General features: G+C 39.8%; 1 protein-coding gene across 2 annotated transcripts in view; it reads left to right on the forward strand.

Annotated features, from left to right (window-relative positions):
* me1 (malic enzyme 1, NADP(+)-dependent, cytosolic) overlaps nt 1-19,691 on the forward strand; it is a 91,109-nt gene that overhangs the window by 47,241 nt on the left and 24,177 nt on the right. For both annotated transcript variants that reach the window (XM_053433422.1, XM_053433423.1), the window contains exons 4-5: nt 16,854-16,929; nt 18,445-18,606. In XM_053433422.1, the coding sequence (XP_053289397.1) occupies nt 16,854-16,929; nt 18,445-18,606 (238 nt within the window). The remainder of the gene's footprint in view (nt 1-16,853; nt 16,930-18,444; nt 18,607-19,691) is intronic.

Raw genomic sequence — 19,691 nt, forward strand, 5'->3', positions numbered from 1 at the left:
TGGAGGTCAGAGAGGTCTGTCAAATGTCTTTTGCCAGAACTAAGCCTGTTAGCTCAGAGCCAATCACATGACACACCCCTTCAGAATGACTCTGAATTTTTCTTTGTCGATTTCTCTTTTTTCTTATTATGTGCTTTCAGTTTGACTTTACTGAAGCTGCTGAATGAGGCATCCATAAAAGCTTCTCCATCATCACCACCATTATTATTGGATCCTATCAACGAAATTTCTGAACAACGCTGTTCAAATTTTGGTTATTTGTAATGATATTTTACAAATCTACACTGGAAATTACGACTTGTTGAACATGTATGCAAGCTTATTTGATACTCTCGTCACTGGTCGAACACTCCACTAACATCCACTAACAATTGGCTTTTGTCTGCAGTGGGAATGGATACAATCAGCATTCACACCTGGGTCAAATTACTCTCCAGTAAGCACAGGCTTTTATCGGCTCTGATCCAATCTGATCAGCGGTAACGGAAACGAGACATTAAGGTTCATCAGAGTGGTTTGTTGTTTCTAAGAAAACGCAGAGGTGTCTAAACTTCATGCTGGTAGAAATGTCATTTTCATAAATTTCATATACATATATTTCTAACAGATTAACAACAGGGCTAGTTTCTCTCTAATAGCTTTAACATGAATTTCACAGAACTTTAGAAATAAGAGGAACATTTATGGAATGACATTTGATGACAGTGTTTTAAGTTTGATACATTAGGATATTCAGCTTTTACTTAAAATGAAACAACTGCCAAAGCTTCTTCGACAGTAATAACCTGAAATAGCGTTTATTTGGTTTCCCTACTCTGTGGTAGAACTATAAAACATGCAGTAGGCGAGGTTGGTGAGTTAAATAAGAGGCCTTATGGAATAACCTCATGTTTGCAAATGTTGGCCACTTCCACTGCTTCATACTTATGGGCTCTGTATATTTTTAATGATGTTATCTTTCCTTATTTCTTCACAGTTACCACTGCCTGTGGCCCTGTGAGACACACATTCAAATAAAACTATACAAATTCTTTATTACACTTTCAAGGCTGAAGAGTGTGTGGCAAAGCAGTTGTTGGAAATGGATTTATAAAAGAAGGGTTGCCCGTACCTCAGCAGGATCAGCAAGATAAGGGTATTTGCAGCATTGGTTAGAATAAACAGTTTGTAGAATATTGGAAGGTAAAGGAATTGAGGAACTATCGGAGAAGACATATTGTATATCATGTAGTCTTGTTGTAATCAAAGTCCACGATCAGGATCCACCATCACGATTGGATGCCACCACAATCATGATCAACTTCCGCCATCAGGATTCACCATCAGCTGCCACCTCTATCGTGGTCCACCACCACTATCAGATTCCAACACAAATCAGGATCCGCCATTATTATCATGATCGACAGAAGTTCAATAGGTGCCACATGTAATATATCAACCATCCATCAATTAATTCATTATCTGTCCCACTTATCCTTTGAGGGTAACGTGGGGGGGGGCTGGAGCCAATCCCATCTGTCATTGGTCAACATGCAGGGTGCACCCTGGAAAAGGTTCTAAACATATCGCTGGGCCAACATGTAGAAACAACCATTCACAGCCTCATTCACACCTACACTATGGGCAATGTAGAGTCTCCAATCTGCATATCTTTGGACTGTTGGAGGAAGCTGGAGTACCTAGGAAAAAACCGACATTGTGAGAACATGCAAACACTGCAAGAACATGCAAACTCCACACAAAAAGTCCTCAGCCAAACCAGGATCTGAACCAAGAACATATTTGCTGTGAGGTTATCATGCCGCAAACTCAATATGACCCCTCTCAACTACCCCTCCCCTATGAGAGAGAGAGTACTGCATGTGCAGATGGAGATTTTGTTTTTGCATGTGAGCATCCTATAGTTAGGGCTTCTTGCTCAGTAAATTGTGAGATCGGCTTTTTATTTTTAAAAGTTGGAACCGTCTGCTCCTGCTACTTTTGCAAAGTAGGAGGCGGTCCTCAAAAGTGACACGGTCAGAGTTAGACTGGAAATATCGACCAGAATGGCATCGAAAAGAACATGGGGATTAACAAATGTTAAAGCTAACAGCACAACACAGATGGGCTGGAAGTTACTGAAGGCATAATCTTATTACGACTATAACTGTAACATTGGAACTGTTGCAAAGCAGTTTTTTCCAGTCCCTCCCTCCCCAAATGTGCAAAAACTTAAAAAAGTTTGTACTTACTTACCACTGCCATAGAGCATGGAGAAGAGCCTTACTAGTTTGTTGAAACCAGTTTGGTCTCTCCAGGGATTGCAGGAAATCTTCAAGCCAAAATTTCCCCATTTCACAATAACACTTTATTGGCACTTTGTCATTTAAAATCTTTTCCGTTTTCTTTTCCTTTTTAAGTCAGCTGTAAAACTCAAATTATGGTCTGAATGGGATGATTGAACTCCAGTAATGACCTGATGAAGGTGTTTGGACCGTGTGGATCGGTGAAGACGATGGAGCTTGACAGTTCGCGGTCGATGAGCAAACTGTCTGTTGCTTGTTTTTCCAGGTGTGGCAGTTTAAGCCTCAGCTCCACATGCAATTTTGTTTTTTGTTCCTGTGTTACCAAGAATTACCATGGGTGTATGGGATTCAAACAGAATTACATGTTTGAGATTCATTTACCGAGCGAAATGGCAATTTTCCTCAAGTCTGATTTGAAGGATTATTCCACCGATTTATTTGCATTTCACCCCCATCACTCTCATCGTCATGGTTAAAAGAACTACTTAATGGAATAGTCAAAACATTTCTGGATATAATTTGTTTTCTTACCAAGCATGAGAAAATGGATCGCCAGTATTATGTCTGTGTGTAACGTTTTTTAGCTGGAACCACAACAGGGAAACATCTTTTATGCTGAGAAGACCAAACTGGGTCAGCCTCATGTTGACATGGAACACTCTCTTGCTGATAAGATGTAAGTCAACAAACTCCACATTAATCATCCAAGGACAACTTTTCTATAGATTTGGCCATAGATTTGTCTATAATATGAGACCTACAGTAACAAACACTAACATCTCTTAAAGGCTCCTTTTTTTTTCTTTTAAATTCCCTCAGCTTTGTTAATGGATGCGGTGAGAAGGCAGGGTTAGAGCTAATTTCTCTTTGTTTTGACAGCTCCATGAGCTCTATGCTGAGCTTTGGCTGCAAACCCGTGAAGTCCTGTCATGCACTTGGCCCGAGGATAGAAACTGAAAACTTGAACATGTCCATCTGCACTCTAAGATATTCTGAGAGATGGAATCTATCAGAACGCTTCCAAACTGTAAACACTTTCCACAGCTATAACATACAGTAAATAAGACATGTGATAGTAGAGTGGTGATAGATTTAGGTCTGACTAACTGAATTAATGAATGAATGTGCAGCTATGGAGAAACATTTTACTCATTAAGAAAACTATCGATCAATAAGTGGTGATCAGTGTTGATATTGTGACGTCATTCCAAACAGATCGATGTTTAAAGTTTCAGTGTGTAGAATGTTATCTAGTGTGAAGTTGCTTGCTGCAGATGAATACTCGCCTCACCCTCCCCTTCCAAACTCAAAAGGTGTTTATTTTGTCCAGATTGGACTGGACTACTGTTAAAAACATGGCGGTGTCCATAGAGAGGGCCCGCTCCCGATGTGAATATTAAGTATTTCAATATAAAGGGGCCATTATAAGGTAAAGAAAACCACAGTTTGAACGATTTAAATGATTACACACTAAAAACATCACAAGGATTATTAGTATATTCAATTTCTGCCAATAGGTCCAATGTGATGCCGCCTTTATCCTTTCCCTCAAGTTCTGGGACTATCATATAGAAGCTACAGAATAAGGTTATAGTAATCAAGCACTCCTTTGATCAATTTTGCCAAGACACTGTTTGGCATTTCCACTGTATGAAGAATAACTAATGAAATTGCAGATCTCCAAAACCTTCCTGCAGTTTCATTCCATTCACATTTGCCTCGTATATGTGGTCCTGTCTGTGGTCAAATGTTGTGCTTTCACATTTATATGAAATGTTTATGTTATGTAGAATAGACGTAACAGAAGACTGTTGATCCTGGACGTGTATTTGACTGAAGGGTTTCAGTGTCTCAATGAAAGTGAGAAAATTGACACTCTGACCTGCTGATCACAGATGATCTCACTGTGTGATGATTGTTTTCTGAGGGACTACCTAACCAGCACTCAGTCCGACCCCTGGGATTTGACCCCAGGTGACTTTTCTTTACCACTTTCTTTGATCTGTTTTCATTACGTGAGACTTGACCTCTCCCCTGGCACCCTGCACAATTGATCTGATTTAGGTCTCAGCATTAGATCAGTAGGAGTTTCCTTGTTATAGTGTTGAAAAATCCCCTTCAGGGCCCACAGGGGGCTACATGCTAACAGACCACACATTCCTCTTGTGTGACAAACTGCTCAAAAGCATCTATTACAAAAGATAGATCACAAATTATGTTCAATGATTAATAATTTTGAACTTTTAATGACATTGAATATATTATTATGTAAAAGTATCATATTACATCATCATTATTGACCCCCCATTTGACACATGGGTACTACAGCCATGTATCTTAAATAAATGTTGACATTATTCTAAAAAAATCAAACAGGAGAATTCTGTCTGTTTCCATTTGTAGGTCAACATTCCTATTATTCCATATGCCTACAAAGTGGCTAAAATCTGTCTGTAGCAATGCTTTTGAGTTGTCTGTATGTCTGTCCCATTCTTGTAAATATGATATATAGAAAATACCCGGAGCAATCGTCCACTTTGAATTGATTAAGATTTTGTGGCCTAAGGTCAATGTCATGGTTACCTCATAACATAGCAATTACTTAGATTTTACTTCAAAGAGCACTGTGCTTAACCATCCTATAGTTGACAGATGAGCACTTTTTTAGGACAATATACATTCTAAAATGTATGTATTAAGAAAATACTGGCAATACATTTTATTCAGCCCTTGGTAGTGTCTGCAGGTAGTCCTCTCAAACTGCATATAGCCCCACAACTCTCCCTTATAAAACAAGATAGTCTCAGAGGCAAACACCAGATTAGCCCCTTGTTGCACCACTCACTTGATTCCAGATATTTACAAATGTCACAACCCATTTGAATGCTTTGCCTTGCAACTTGCTTTACTTTGCTTTGCCTGCTTTGTGTTTGGTAACTCATTGCAAGAACCAGCCATTCAAATACGGTTTAAACAAACACTCGAGTCAATCCGATCGCATTAATTCAAATCCAGGTCCTGTCTGACATCAGAGATGAAAATGAATAAGAGGAGGCAGAGGCAATTGCTGAACATGGTACATTTTTCATCTCAAGTTTATTTCCCATGTGCTTCCCTTTAGCATTGCTTGGACAGATAGCATGGCAGGTGATCATGCAAGCTAGGCTATGCTTTATATATTTCGCTATAAGAGAAAACTGTGGTTGTTGTCATTATGATCGTTATGACCAGAGCATCAAGCACGGCCAACATCAAGTTAAAGCAATGTATATATACAGTGCCTTGCATAAGTATTCACCCCCTTTGGACTTTTCTACATTTTGTCATGGTATAACCACAGATTAAAATTTATTTCATCGTGAGTTTATGTAATGGACCAACACAAAATAGTGCATCATTTGGAAGTGGGGGGAAATATTACATGGATTTCACAATTATTTACAAATAAAAATCTGAAAAGTGTTGAGTGCATATGTATTCACCCCCTTTACTGTGAAACCCGTAACAAAGATCTGGTGCGACCAATTGCATTCACAAGTCACATTTGCAAGTCACATAATTAGTAAATAGGGTCCACCTGTCTGCAATTTAATCTCAGTATAAATACACCTGTTCTGTGACGGACTCAGAGTTTGTTGGAGATCATTACTGAACAAACAGCATCATGAAGACCAAGGAGCTCACCAAACAGGTCAGGGATAAAGTTGTGGAGAAATATGAAGCAGGGTTAGGTTATAAAAAAATATCCAGAGCTTTGAACATCTCTCTGAGCACCATAAAATCCATCATAAGAAAATGGAAAGAATATGGCACAACCGCAAACCTACCAAGAGGAGGCCGTCCACCCAAACTGAAGAGTCGGACAAGGAGAAAATGAATCAGAGAAGCAACCAGGAGGCCCATGGTTACTCTGGAGGAGTTGCAGAGATCCACAGCTGAGGTGGGAGAAACTGTCCACAGGACAACTATTAGTCGTCTACTCCACAAATCTGGCCTTTATGGAAGAGTGGCAAGAAGAAAGCCATTGTTGAAAGGGATCCATAAAAAATCCCGTTTGGAGTTTGCCAGAAGCCATGTGGGAGACACAGCAAACATGTGGAAGAAGGTGCTCTGGTCAGATGAGACCAAAATTGAACTTTTTGGCCTCAATGCAAAACGCTATGTGTGGCGAAAACCCAACACTGCCCATCACCCTGAGCACACCATCCCAACAGTGAAACATGGTGGTGGTAGCATCATGCTGTGGGGATGCAACTCTTCAGCAGGTACAGGGAAACTGGTCAGAATAGAGGGAAGGATGGATGGAGCCAAATACAGGGAAATCCTTGAAGAAAATCTGATGCAGTCTGCAAAAGACTTGAGACTGGGGTGGAGGTTCATCTTCCACCAGGACAATGACCCTAAACATACAGCCAGAGCTACAAAGGAATGGTTTGGATTAAAGAATGTTAATGTCTTAAAATGGCCCAGTCAAAGCCCAGACCTCAATCCAATAGAGAATCTATGGCAAGACTTGAAGATTGCGGTTCACAGACGGTCTCCATCCAATCTGACTGTGCTTCATCTTTTTTGCCAAGAAGAATGGACAAACCTTTCCATCTCTAGATGTGCAAAGCTGGTAGAGACATACCCCAAAAGACTTGCAGCTGTAATTGCAGCGAAAGGGGGTTCTACCAAGTATTGACACAGGGGGGTGAATACTTATGCACCCAACAGATGTCAACTTTTTTGTTCTCATTATTGTTTGTGTCACAATAAAATTTATTTTGCACCTCCAAAGTACTATGCATGTTTTGTTGATCAAACGGGAAAAAGTTTATTTAAGTCTATTTGAATTCCAGTTAGTAACAGTACATAATGGGAAAAAGTCCAAGGGGGGTGAATACTTATGCAAGGCACTGTATATGAATGCTTGGGTAAGGGAACCTTCAATGGCTTTCAGGTAATGTAAAACTGTGAAAGGCCCTTTCCAGAGACAGTGTTTGGTTTGACCATTGTGGGCTACTGTAGAAACCATACTCTGTGGGCCCTATAAAGATGGACAATGGGTCTCAACTTCCTTCCACTAGCAACTGTATTCATAAAGGGTTTATTTATAAATGTATTCATGTGGGAGCGAGCTGGAATCCAAAGTGTTCGAGCTACATACGACACTATCTTGAGATTTTCAGCCAGCAAATGGGGGATGGAGCCATAGTAGCGTGATCCTGCAAATACGTGTTCTCTATTATTTGTGAGTTAGTCTCAGCTGTCAATCATGATATCCCCCCATTTTGATAGCGTCAACTAATTCATTGAAAGCAATCAAGAATCTTTGGCTTCATTTTTGGGGAGCTCATTTCCTCCATCTTTATAGACAGTCTATAGAAACATGGCATGGCTAATCCAATAAAAACGATGCTTCTTTCACGTTATTATATATTAATTAAAACATAATTATGAATAGTATCTGCATATAGACCCTCCTTTATTACTAAACACTAGAGCTTTAAATGATATTGAGAGCATGAAGATGTGAAGTGTGTCACAACTACTTATATTGTAAAATAAAATGATTTGAAATTCCTCTTTGGTGTCATATGCTACACATTATATATCCTCACCTATAAGTCATGAAGATTAGAAAACTCTTAAAGCACTTCGCCATCGGTTTTATAGTGGACAATCCCTAAAATCGATTGCATAGTTTCCTGTAAATGTCAAAGGGAATACATTGGACCATAAGTCATAGTCATCCATGCTCCGTGATTTAACAGTATTCTGTCTCCCATCACCAGTGAACTGTGTGTCTGTTTTCCATGAAAATATGACCTACTTGAATTTTGGATGATTTAGGTGTTCCCATATATGCACCATGTGATCTGGTCTCGACCACTGTTGCTAACACAAAGCAGCATTTGCAAATAAACATACTTCAACTGTTCCTTGGATAGTTACTGACTGAGGCAAAACCAATGGCTTTTGAAAGTGACTTTGCATCCCACGCGAAACATAATTGGCATGCCCCAAATCTCATGTGAGAGAAGGCGAGTGAATGGAAAACCTGGTTGCAGATGGTAGAAAGTCATCTAATAGCCAGCTGGGTTCATCAGGTCTGTGCCTCTAATTCCTTTAGCAGGGCCTTTGTTCTGGAATGGGCCTTTTCCTGCTATTTCTTACCCAATGAGTTATGTAAGGTTTGGCTGAAAAAGAAACTGAACTTCCACAGCAGTTGTCTGGACACTTGATTGCCGCTCCTTCACCCAGACATCTATAGCAGACGACAGCCTCTGAAACCCCAGAGCCCCACACTGTCTGGTTGCTATTTTCATCACCTGCAGTTTGGCCTGTTCCAGAGATTCAGTCATTTTCTGTTTGGCCTCAGCATGTTACCCAAGGTGATGAAAGGCTGATCAGTTTCGCTAAACTGTGTTCATTTTGGCTTGAAATTCTCCAGTTTCCCCTTCTCTCTAAGTTTGGAAAAGCTTCATAGGAGAAGATTAGCTGTTGTGTGGAGACCCGGACTGATTTCAGTGGGCTGCAGTGGAATGAGGTGGGGGTGGGTTTGGGTTTTCTCAGGCCAGGGACTGGAACTGGTCCTCACTTGTGTAAAGAGAGAGCGTGATTCAGGCAACATGTAGAGTATTTGTAATGTGATGGAATCCTGTCAAAGTCTGAGCGTGCCATCGAGGGTGGGAGTTGGAAGAAGAAGAATGCATTGTCTGTGGAGTGTCGTACTGTATGGAGAGAGGAAGGTGTGAAGGAAGAGGAAAAAGAGGAGACTGGAAAGAGAATTCCTGCCTCTCATGTCTCATTTCCGAGGGATAAGAGCTCTCTGTTGAACAATAAGTACTGGGTACTGTTCTTTTGCTGCTAAGAAAAATTCCTAGGAAGAACACACATAAAAACATTCCCCTCAGATCTCCTACACAACTGAATTTTACTGATTGAACAATTAGAGCAGAACATGTGTTTAGACAGAAATGGATTATGGGCGAGTTAATTGTGTTTGTTGTGCTGATCCTAAATTATTCACCCACTATCCGAATTCCTTTGTCGTTTTATATATAAATCTTCTTCTTTTTGTGTTTACAGAGCACTTCTTCATCCTTCCATAACCCTGTTGTATGTTTAGTTTATTTAACGATCATCCTTTCCATTACAATTAGTTATTTTTGAACTGGGCAGAGTTTACATCAGCCCAGGCTGCGGCATGATCGTGGTCATTGATTGGCACTGCCAGACCCCCTTTTGAGTTTTCTTCTTCTCCTCTACTGGTTCAGTCAGTTGCTTGGCTGCTTCATATGTGCTGCAGGGTGAGTGTGTTATTTTTAATGCTGACAGCTTCACTACCATAGTTACTTTGGAAATTACCAGTATGAAAAAAGCACCAAGTTGTGAAGCTACTATATTAAAACTAAAATAAAATGATCTTTGTCACAAGAAATTATCCAATCTCTGTCGTAAAAATATCATCCTCTCTTTCCATGGAAAACCATTGACTTATTAAATACCACTCAAGAAAGGACGCAAGAAAGTTGAAACCGGTGGTCTTGTTGCTTAAATAGTGTGCCGTCAGTTCATACTGCAGCTTGTGGTCAGATACCACATCCAGTCGTATAAATGTCCCTGTCTCCTTGTGAGTGTACTGCATGTCTGTGTGCTGGGTTTTAGAGGATGATGTGCTCAGCTAATAACTATGGATTTCAAACCCATGGTGAGTATAACGACTGGAGAAAATTGATCTTCAGTGCGAATTAAAGCATGAAGCAAAATCCACAGCACTGTATATCATGGCCATGTCTGAAATGTTTGGTTTACCTTGACAGAGACATAACCAAGACCCTGTTGTAGCCAATAATTTGCCAAATCCCTTCGTGTCTTTTATTTGTGCCTGCTTTAGCTGCTGTAACTAGGGTGTAGTAAAAGCTTCATGTTGATTCAAATTTTTTTATATCCATGCTTGGAATATCTGTATAGACGGCAATGTCATTGTGTTGGTCTCTGTGGGTCTTCATCTTTGGTCCAGACTGCAATGTCTCAGCAACTAGGGATTGCTTGCCATGATTTTTTGTACAGAAATGCATAGTCAACAAAGAATGAATCCTACCAAGTTTGGTAATCTGCGTTTATATATTTAAGCTCTCAGATTAGCAAGGATGTAATACAGATATTCTTTTTCCAGTTTTTCAATCAAAGACACAACTCCCCACATGACCAGAGTAGGACAATATATTCATTAGAGTTTATCTAATTGTTGATCTAATTTGACAAATTGAAGTCATAAACTGGCAATGACTGAAACAGGATTACTGTTTCTTTAAGTGAGTCATTGTCCCCTTTTAGGTTGTTGTTTTATCCAGTTATTAAAAGACAGAGCCAACACATTACTGATAATAAATACTGGCACATCAAAATCTGTGGTTTATTATTGCTTAACTCTTTTATTTTTGACCATTTTAACCCTGACCAAGCAATTTTGATGAATCTATTATGAATCTATTATGAACATTTACATATTAAACTGTTGCAATTGGCAATGGACTGTTTTTGTTTCTGTGGAGACCTGTTTTACTTCCCAACTTTAATAAAACGATATCTCAAATTTCTCAGCAGCTGGTCTGGCAGAAGGATCAAGTGTGTTCATTTTGGAGAGACACTCCTGTTTTAACCTGTTTTGAAAAGCCATGGATCTTCACCAGGGAGTTCTCCAATTGAATAAATGTGTTTCTTTCTCTGTGAAAGGCAGACAGTTCCTTGGCTATTTCTCAGCTTTTATTTACCACAAGTGTCGTACTGTGCTAGTGGTCACACTTCAATGATTATCCACTACATGTTCACTGCAGAGGCCCATTTTGTATAGACACAGCTCAATGTAGAGCAGGGATGGGGACTCTTCCTACCGTATACAGCTTGCAAGACAGGTTGACCTGGCTTGCCAGAAAATTCATAAATGCAAAAATAAAAATTGACAGCAATTTATTTTTCAAGGTGGTCCCCTCCTGTGGCTGTATGTGTAGCGTGTCATCACTGACACACATCATGACAACTATCAATGAAAAAAGTAGGTGCACAACATTGCACTTTCTCAGAGAAATGGACTAACAATAATTGTTTGGTCAAAGCATAGGTCAATCCAAAGGTTGCATCATTACAGCTGGAAACACTCAGCTTAACTGTATGAGTTGAAAGGATAAATATGTTTGGACAGAGTTAAGACTCTTCAGCAGAGTTTGGGCATTCAACAAGCAGCTTTAACAAGACCACATTCTCACCGAGACAATGCTCTGCAGACAATTTTTATGTTTATTGAGTTATAGCTAAGATGCTAAAAAAGAATATAATAATATGCTGATGAAGGGAAAATGTTTTCACTGTGTCAGTTTGTCTTGAGGAGGTCAACAGTTTTTCTCTCTGGCCTGCAATAAAACAACAAACAGAACAAATACCAACCAACTAGACCTTTTTTGGAGGATTACTCCTGAGTTTGAGACAAAATGTGCTCTCTCACTTTCTATGCTGCTTTGCGTGACTTGCATAACTCTTCATGTTGCATAATCATTTAGACACGGTAGGTCAGCTATGTCAAACAGCTTGGTGTAAATGAGAAAGTAATAGGACTAACGGTAACAGTTTTGGGGGTCCAATGGCAGCTCCAGCTGGCTGACAGCCGGAACGGGTACAGAGGTGGATAAACAAAACTCTATGACTCACTAAAGATTAATGGTGTCAGTTATAATGGGCTGGAAATGAACCGTATACAGACATATAACCTACTATATTTAGTGTTTAAATATTTTTATAGAGTATTTCCATGTGCTCATGATCAATTATTTACACAGAAATGTTAATATCTGTTTTGTACTCTTGATTATTAAATAGTATCTCTATTGTCACCGTTGTTTGTATGCTGCATAGTTTTCTAGGCAGTTGTTTCCAGTCTAGGTCAGGATCCCCTATAAGTTCCCAGAGTACATTTTTAGGTGTACAAGTTCATCATACAGATTCAAAACCAAAATACATTTCTACTGCACAAACCTTTTTGTATTTTTCCCGACTCCATTTTTTAACGTTCCTACCGTGGAACTGGGTTTGGATTTATAGGTCAGTGTCAGGTTTCACACACTGATGGCTCCACTGTGAGGCTCAACAAAAATGCACCTACTAAAGTGCTATCCAGGTAACCGATTCCCTTGTATCATTCCCGAATAGAGGGTATAGAGACGATAAGATAAAATACATGTATTGTCCCACACACACGACATGCAAGGGGGGAAATTTGTTTTCTGCTATGACCCATCTGGTGTACACAGGAGGACACACAGAGCAGTTGGCAGCCATGCACGGCGCCCTGGGGAGCAGGTGTTAGGGGAGTAAGGTGCCTTGCTCAGGGGCACTTAGACAGTGGGGTTCTAGCAATACGTTCTAGTATAGCATCTTTGTCAGTGAGCAAGTGATTTTCAGAGAAAATAAAGCCTTTGCTAGACTGGTGAATAATCGATGAAACTGTAAATATCCTTTTGTTCTTTCTTTCCTTGTATCCTGGAAAGATACCATAAATGCTGGTATTTGAAGACATATATAAGTTTTATGTGACCCATTGTTTTGGAACTGTGGCTTTAACTCTCAACAATTACATTTGCTCTCTGTCAAATTGACATTTCATAGGCTTTTACAAAATGTCAGGCATTTGTTTTTTTAAAATGAAAAGTTCAAATTACACACAGACACAATACAGGAATTGTCCGCACTTAGTTGACATTTACCTCCTCCCTCTGGGCAGAGTCCCAATCTAAGATGTTGGCTCTGTTCACTTCCAATTAGGGCCCTTTCAAACAAATAAGAAAATTCTCTGTCATTTTTTCACAGTGAACACCGTCCGACTATATGTGTATGCTGTGGCAGATTTTGGGCTTAATTGTATTGAAAAATCTCATACTGTGTGACTGTGACCTTTGAAAATGTTTTCACAGTCTTTACTCAGTGATTTGTGTCCATTGTGTCAGTTGAACATTATGTGACTCGCTAACTGAGGGCGCCGAGCACAGGGGAGATTAAGGCCATGCCGTTGGGGTGAAGAATGGCGGTTGGTGGTGTTTTGTGTGGACACGGGTCAACAATTGGAGGCTGGTATCCTCACACAGAAAGCAGCTTTTCCTCTTGCTGGCCCCCTGCAGCTTTTCCACAGTCCCCGGGGTATGTTTTGTGTTGGGCCACAGGTCAGTAGTGCTGCTGTTTTAGGCCATCAGGTTGTTTTCTTTAGTCTCTCTGTTCTCGCCACACTCTCTTACAGGAGGAGCCAGACATAGCAGCTCCACGCTTTGTGGCACTCCTCTCATCTAGAAAATGAGCCGAATGATGGTCATTGTGGTTGTTTTAGGAGCAACATGCTGACATACATGGACCAATACAAACACATGTGCATTCAACTGTTGTTTAGAAATAATTCACAATCAAGGCAATTTCATTTAAGCGAGATCATTGGAAATTACGGGTGTCCGATAACGATAAGCAGCTGATATTTTAGATCCTTCAAATATTTGTTCATAAAATTATATTGTCCTTTCTTGCTCTTGTTAATAGAATAATACGTGCTAGTTGCATCAGCGTTACATAGGGTTTGTACGTCCTGCCATCTGTTGCTTTGCTTAACTCTATTTTTGCACAATGACTGATAAAGTTTCCACAGTGTGTTTTTGTTGCTGGGATATGGTTCAGGCCTGCATGTCGTTGGCAGCTGACATCCAAAGCTTTTAAAACTCAACATTCTGTGTGGCAGTTAGTTTGCCAATGGTGGTTAGTCGTCGATCTGTCATTAACAAACATAGTTTGTAGATGATGGTGTTTTGAGCAACATCCATCCTTTAAAAACCAATTAGATTAAATAACATCTAACAACATATATTATGAGGCTGGTGGTGTCTGTAATTTGCCTCATTTTGACTTAAGTCATGCATTTTTAGGCAGCTATGCTTTACTTGTGGTGTGCTGACCATGCACTCTCAAAGCATATGTGCGGTATCCTCTCCTGTTAGACATGAATGCGTGGCCTCTTGTGGCATCTGTTTGATTTTTACAAAGTAAGTGACATACTACTATACATACTTATACATATCTGCTCTCAGATAACTAAAAGTAATTAATGATGGTGACAGTTGGGACAAAGGGACTGTTGAGTTTGTTGATATGCCTGCAGGGAGTCATTGATCAAAACAAGTTGGTAACCACTGTTGTAGATGGTTATGATTTTTTAGTAGACTAGAAATGATGCTGGACATGACAACAATACAAATATCAGAGGGTGGAATTTCCGCTGAACTCTCAACTGAAATTCTAACCCTAAATTAGCAGGCAAAATGACTTCACTTTGCAACTATGTTCTCCCACAAGTTTATAAAACAAGTTTTTTTTCCAATTTAATTTCTCTCTCCCACGGTCTAAGCACAGACACATACAGAGCCTGCGGTTTTATGGATAAAAATCTGTCTTATCAAACACATCCACTTGACACCAGTTTAAAATTCTCAGCCTGAAAAGATCATCATCATCTGAACAGGGAGTGATAACGGATTTAAAACAGCAGTACTTCTGACATCATGAGACACTAGTGATCTGCTCTTGATACTCTTGATACAGAACCTCTGTAAGGAAGTGGTTCATGTTTATATGTTTTTTTTTCGCTCTGCGGGATGCTGTCGCAGATGCTCCTGCCGCTCTACTTTAACATACTCATCTGGGGCAAAAGGTCATGAGGTCACCACCTCTATAGTACAGACAAGCAGAGAATGAGAATGATCAGGAGCAGAGGATTAATGGCTTGCTGAACCCAAAATGTTTTTGGTGACATTCAGGTTGACAGATTAGGATTTATGTTGAGCTGGCCTGTCTGCTCTGATCCATCTTGTGAAGTTGTTTTCCAACAGTCGTATTGTGGGGTCAACCTTTCAGCCCCACTGCTGCTCTTTCTCCCAGAATTCCTCATAATGCTGTTGCTGGCAGTGGCTCACACACTCAGCAGGCCACTCCTTTTCTCCGCTCCCATTCCTCTCTCACTCAAATACATTGTATAAAGTCAAACCTCATCCAGCTTCCCACAGCTCTTTACAGCTGCACAGACATGACCCTTTAGATGATCTACCCATGGTGCAATTCAAGCAGCACTCATTAATTTCTTGTGTAGATGTGCTGATATGCAAATGTATGAGATTACATTGCCAGAAGTCTGTGTCTATGACCTTTGTATGACCTGCAAAGTTTTTTTGCATAGAGGGGATTGTGTCCCTTTTAAAAGCTTTATAGTAAGTTTCTCTTCAAATCATTTCTGCCCTAGACCTGCAAATAACTGTTTGATTAGTGATTTGACTATACAGCAAAATGTCAGCGAATTGGAAAAAGGTTCAGTTTTGATTGTCTTTAAAAGCTTTCTTCAGATTTATAATGTGTGACACAGACAGACGAGTGTATGCCGCACACATGCATGTTCAAGAACACAAACACATATGTATACACCACATAAAGACAACATCCAACAACAAACCGCACTTTGTGCTTGATTCCTGGATAGACTCTTTCTATTTATTGTCGATCTCTTGTTGTCTTTTGTTTTGAAAAAGAAAACAAAAAATGAATGATATTAAATGCAGAAATGACTGAAAACTATCGGTCAGTGTGTGAGCTCAGCCTAACTGATAACAGAATAGACAGGGTACTCTGTTTGTTTACCAGTGTAGAGGGAACATGCCCCGTCCTGGGACCACTGATGTTTGATTTCCCCTTAGGAATCTTTCTCTTTTTTTGGTTGTTGAAGTGGAAACGGTGCGGAGGGTTTATTGTACCACATGCCCAGTCTATCAAAGTATTTCTATGTGACATTTTCATGTCTCTTCAGATGTCTCTTTCTTTTAACAACGTCTCAAACTGTTTCCAACTGCTCCACATATCTTCAACGTTTCCGTCCAACAGTGTTGACCTGGGATAGGTTTTTACATTTATGAGCAAATAGTGACGTTTTAACTGTCGCTGGCACATGATGGAGATGTCTCCTCCCTGTAATCAGATGAATTGGTCAGGGTTAGAAAGACGCTGCACCTGGACCCCACGCACTGAGATGATCTCTTTATCCTGGGATTGTCCCAGAGAGAATGAATTGATGCCAGGGAGCAAGGACAGGAAGGAGTGAGGGTTGGAAGAGGGATGGGGTACTAAACTGAGAGCCTAAAGTGTCCAAAGCAAACTAACTACAGAGGCCTGAAATTCAGGGCTAAGCATTAAAATCCCAGGTACCATCAGTAGTCAATAAAGTTCTTGGTTAAAATTAGAATGGCAGAAAATATTTAATCTCTCTAGTTCAAACAGTATCTGAACTAAAACAGCTTAAAGCTGTTTTTCCATGAAATCTTAATTAAGAAGTTTGTAAATGTTCATGAGCTATTTGAGTTCTTGTGCTGCCATTGTTTTAAACAAGGTTATTTTAGTGGCAGAATATAGCATGACAGGAGCCTTGGTTGTGAGAAACGGCCAATAACCATGTGGTTCCTTATGGATATTAGTCTTGAATCTTTATCTTCTTCTTTTTTTTCTGTGTTGCAGGGGGCTGTTCATCACCATTCATGACTCTGGACACATTGCTTCACTGCTCCAGAACTGGCCAGAAAAAGACATCAAGGTTAAATTACATCTGCTCAAACAGTGGCATTTACTCTTTGATAAATAGATGAATAATTACTACTGTACTGGTCTAAATCGTAAATAGTCCATAAGAAATGTAAAATTGTCATTATTGGGCTATATAACATACAATATGTAATGGCTTAAAGGATAACTACCAGAATAGTTGTAGTCAACAAATTGTTAAATTGTTGTCAACAAAACAATAAAGACAAACAATGCTGAATTATGGACTTACTGTAATGTGGTCCTTAATGATATACAAGTAGTTTTACAATCAAAATATACTCGAAAAGTACTTTAATATTGTTATCTGAAAGTACTGAAAATACAATTTGCTCTATATGATCGCGAACTGATCGAGGTTGAACGGACACTCTACATCACTGTGCTGGTATATACATGCACATTTTTAAATGTGTGTTTTCCATGAAATTTAACAAACAATGTTTAAAGCATAACAACATTCAACAGGGTTAAACATGCTATATCTGAATAAGGTTTAATAAGAAAAGTGAGGCAAGAGAAAAAATCTCTTAATTAATTGCATTTGATAATTATGGTGAACTTTCAGAGTATAGAATAAAACATGGTGTTTGTGCTTTTTCTTACTATAAAATATATAGAGGGTTTCTTTAAATACTACAATTTCAGACACTTGCATTAGGTTGTTATCAATAACAGTTAATGTATATGGATCAACATTGTGCAAGTCATGATTTAGTCATATTTAGAATGACGAAACCGACAGGCATTTCTGGCATGTCAAATATTCCTGCAGCCTCAGACACCTGTTCAAAGCTGTCAACAGCAGGACATTTGCTTTAGGGCTGACATGCCGCCTCTCATTGTCAGGGTGGTCTTATCGTAAACTCATCTATTATGCCTTACGTTAAACAATTCAACGGAGACACGCTAATTCCGAGGCAAGGTCCTTCAGTTACATATTAAGACGTGATATTTAAGGTCACAATGGGTGTGGTCCTCATGCCTTTTTAGCATTTGTAAGGGAAAAGCAATGACACTCTTTAAAGCGGTCAGAATGTGGGAGGAACACGGCTGTTAGTCCTTTGTGCCAAAGATTTGTACGTCACACTGATGGTGGAAAAATAAAAGACTCAGAACGTTAGGAACATTTCAAATTAAACACTTCTGCTGGTGATATTAAGTGTTACACAATTGATTTGTTTAATGCCGTGGAATCTACCCAGAGGAACCTATTTATTGCTTAATCGGTAAAGGGAATGGAAAGCCAGGTAAGTGAAGCAGGACCTGGCTCACACTGAGGAAAATACTCATGGTTCTGGGTAGCCGCGTGGACTTGGTTTCAGTGAAGAAGGTTTAAGTTAAGAAGACAGTGGGGTGGAACTGCTGCTCTCTTAATTTTCTCTCTAAGCTGTGAATGATTTCAAATATTAGTTCACCTTGTGCAGCCTCACTGACAGATTTTATGCTGATGGGGTAGTTTGTGTGGCAGGTGCACAATATGGCTGACAGTTATCTTGATTTACAGGCGGTGTGTGTGACTGATGGAGAGAGGATTCTGGGATTGGGAGACCTGGGCTGCCATGGTATGGGCATCCCAGTGGGCAAGCTTGCTCTTTACACAGCCTGTGGGGGTATGCCTCCAGAGCAGTGCCTGCCCGTCATGCTGGACGTTGGCACAGACAATGAGGTAAGAATTGTGTTAAAAAATGACTGTTTACAGAACTACAAGCTACTTGTTTTATACATACAACGTATATACAGCCATCGGTGATGGAAAAGTAATTTATAAAAAATTAGTTTCAGAATGAACAACGCAACAATATATATGAAATTGATCAAATTAGCTTCACTGAACCAGGCACAAGGTAACAGGACTGGGACGCCGGGTTCAAATCGGACAAGCAGCGCAGTGCAAGTGCCAAGAAAAGTTGTCCGCCTCCATGTTAATCAATCGGGCTGTTCACATCGGCTGCAAAGCGCCGCGCAGCACCGAGGACGGCTCGTGCTCTGCAGCGATGGTTTCGCTTTCTGGAGGTTCAATTTCCCCGATTTTTTCCCCCAAATGATGGAATTTTCCCATCTAGCCGTCCACTACAAGCACACAAGCAGTCAGACAGAGAGAAAGAGAGGGGTGGGGGAGTGGCTATGAAGACCATCAACATTTACCGCGCATCCGGTTTGAACCCGGCGTGATTCTCAACAGCAATTATCTCTTTCCTGTTGTTATAAAAAAATGTACTTAATATAACCAGGATACAGGAGGTGACATTTTGTGCTTTAGACATTATTTGGAGCCAAAACTCACAAAGGAAAATTAAAACTTGGACACTTGGCGATAAGAACTACCTAGAATGACAGAAACCATCTATGAAGAAATGTATTTAATGTGAACTTTTAGTTTAAAATTGATCCATGTCCCATCCACTCACAGGCTTAGTGGGAGGTGGTTTGTATGACCTGTTCTGTAGCCAGCCACCAGGGGATGATCAAGATAATTTAGCTTCATCTTTGGGGAACTATCTTGGCATCCATCTGTATATACAGTCTATCGTCTCCAAGCCAAACTGATGGGTCTGTGAGGTGGCTTAGTAATTAGTGCTTTGAGCTAAATGGTAACATTAGCAAAACAACATGCTAACAAGGTGAATGCTTACTTGTTCTTTTTCTAATTTAAGGGTAGTGTGTGCATAATTAGCATTAGCACAAAATACAAATTAAATATACAGGATATAATGAGTTGATATCATTACATTTCCCCCAATTGTTAAGTGT

The sequence above is a fragment of the Pleuronectes platessa genome, chromosome 10 (assembly GCF_947347685.1).
Source record: "Pleuronectes platessa chromosome 10, fPlePla1.1, whole genome shotgun sequence".
Lineage (NCBI taxonomy): Eukaryota > Metazoa > Chordata > Actinopteri > Pleuronectiformes > Pleuronectidae > Pleuronectes > Pleuronectes platessa.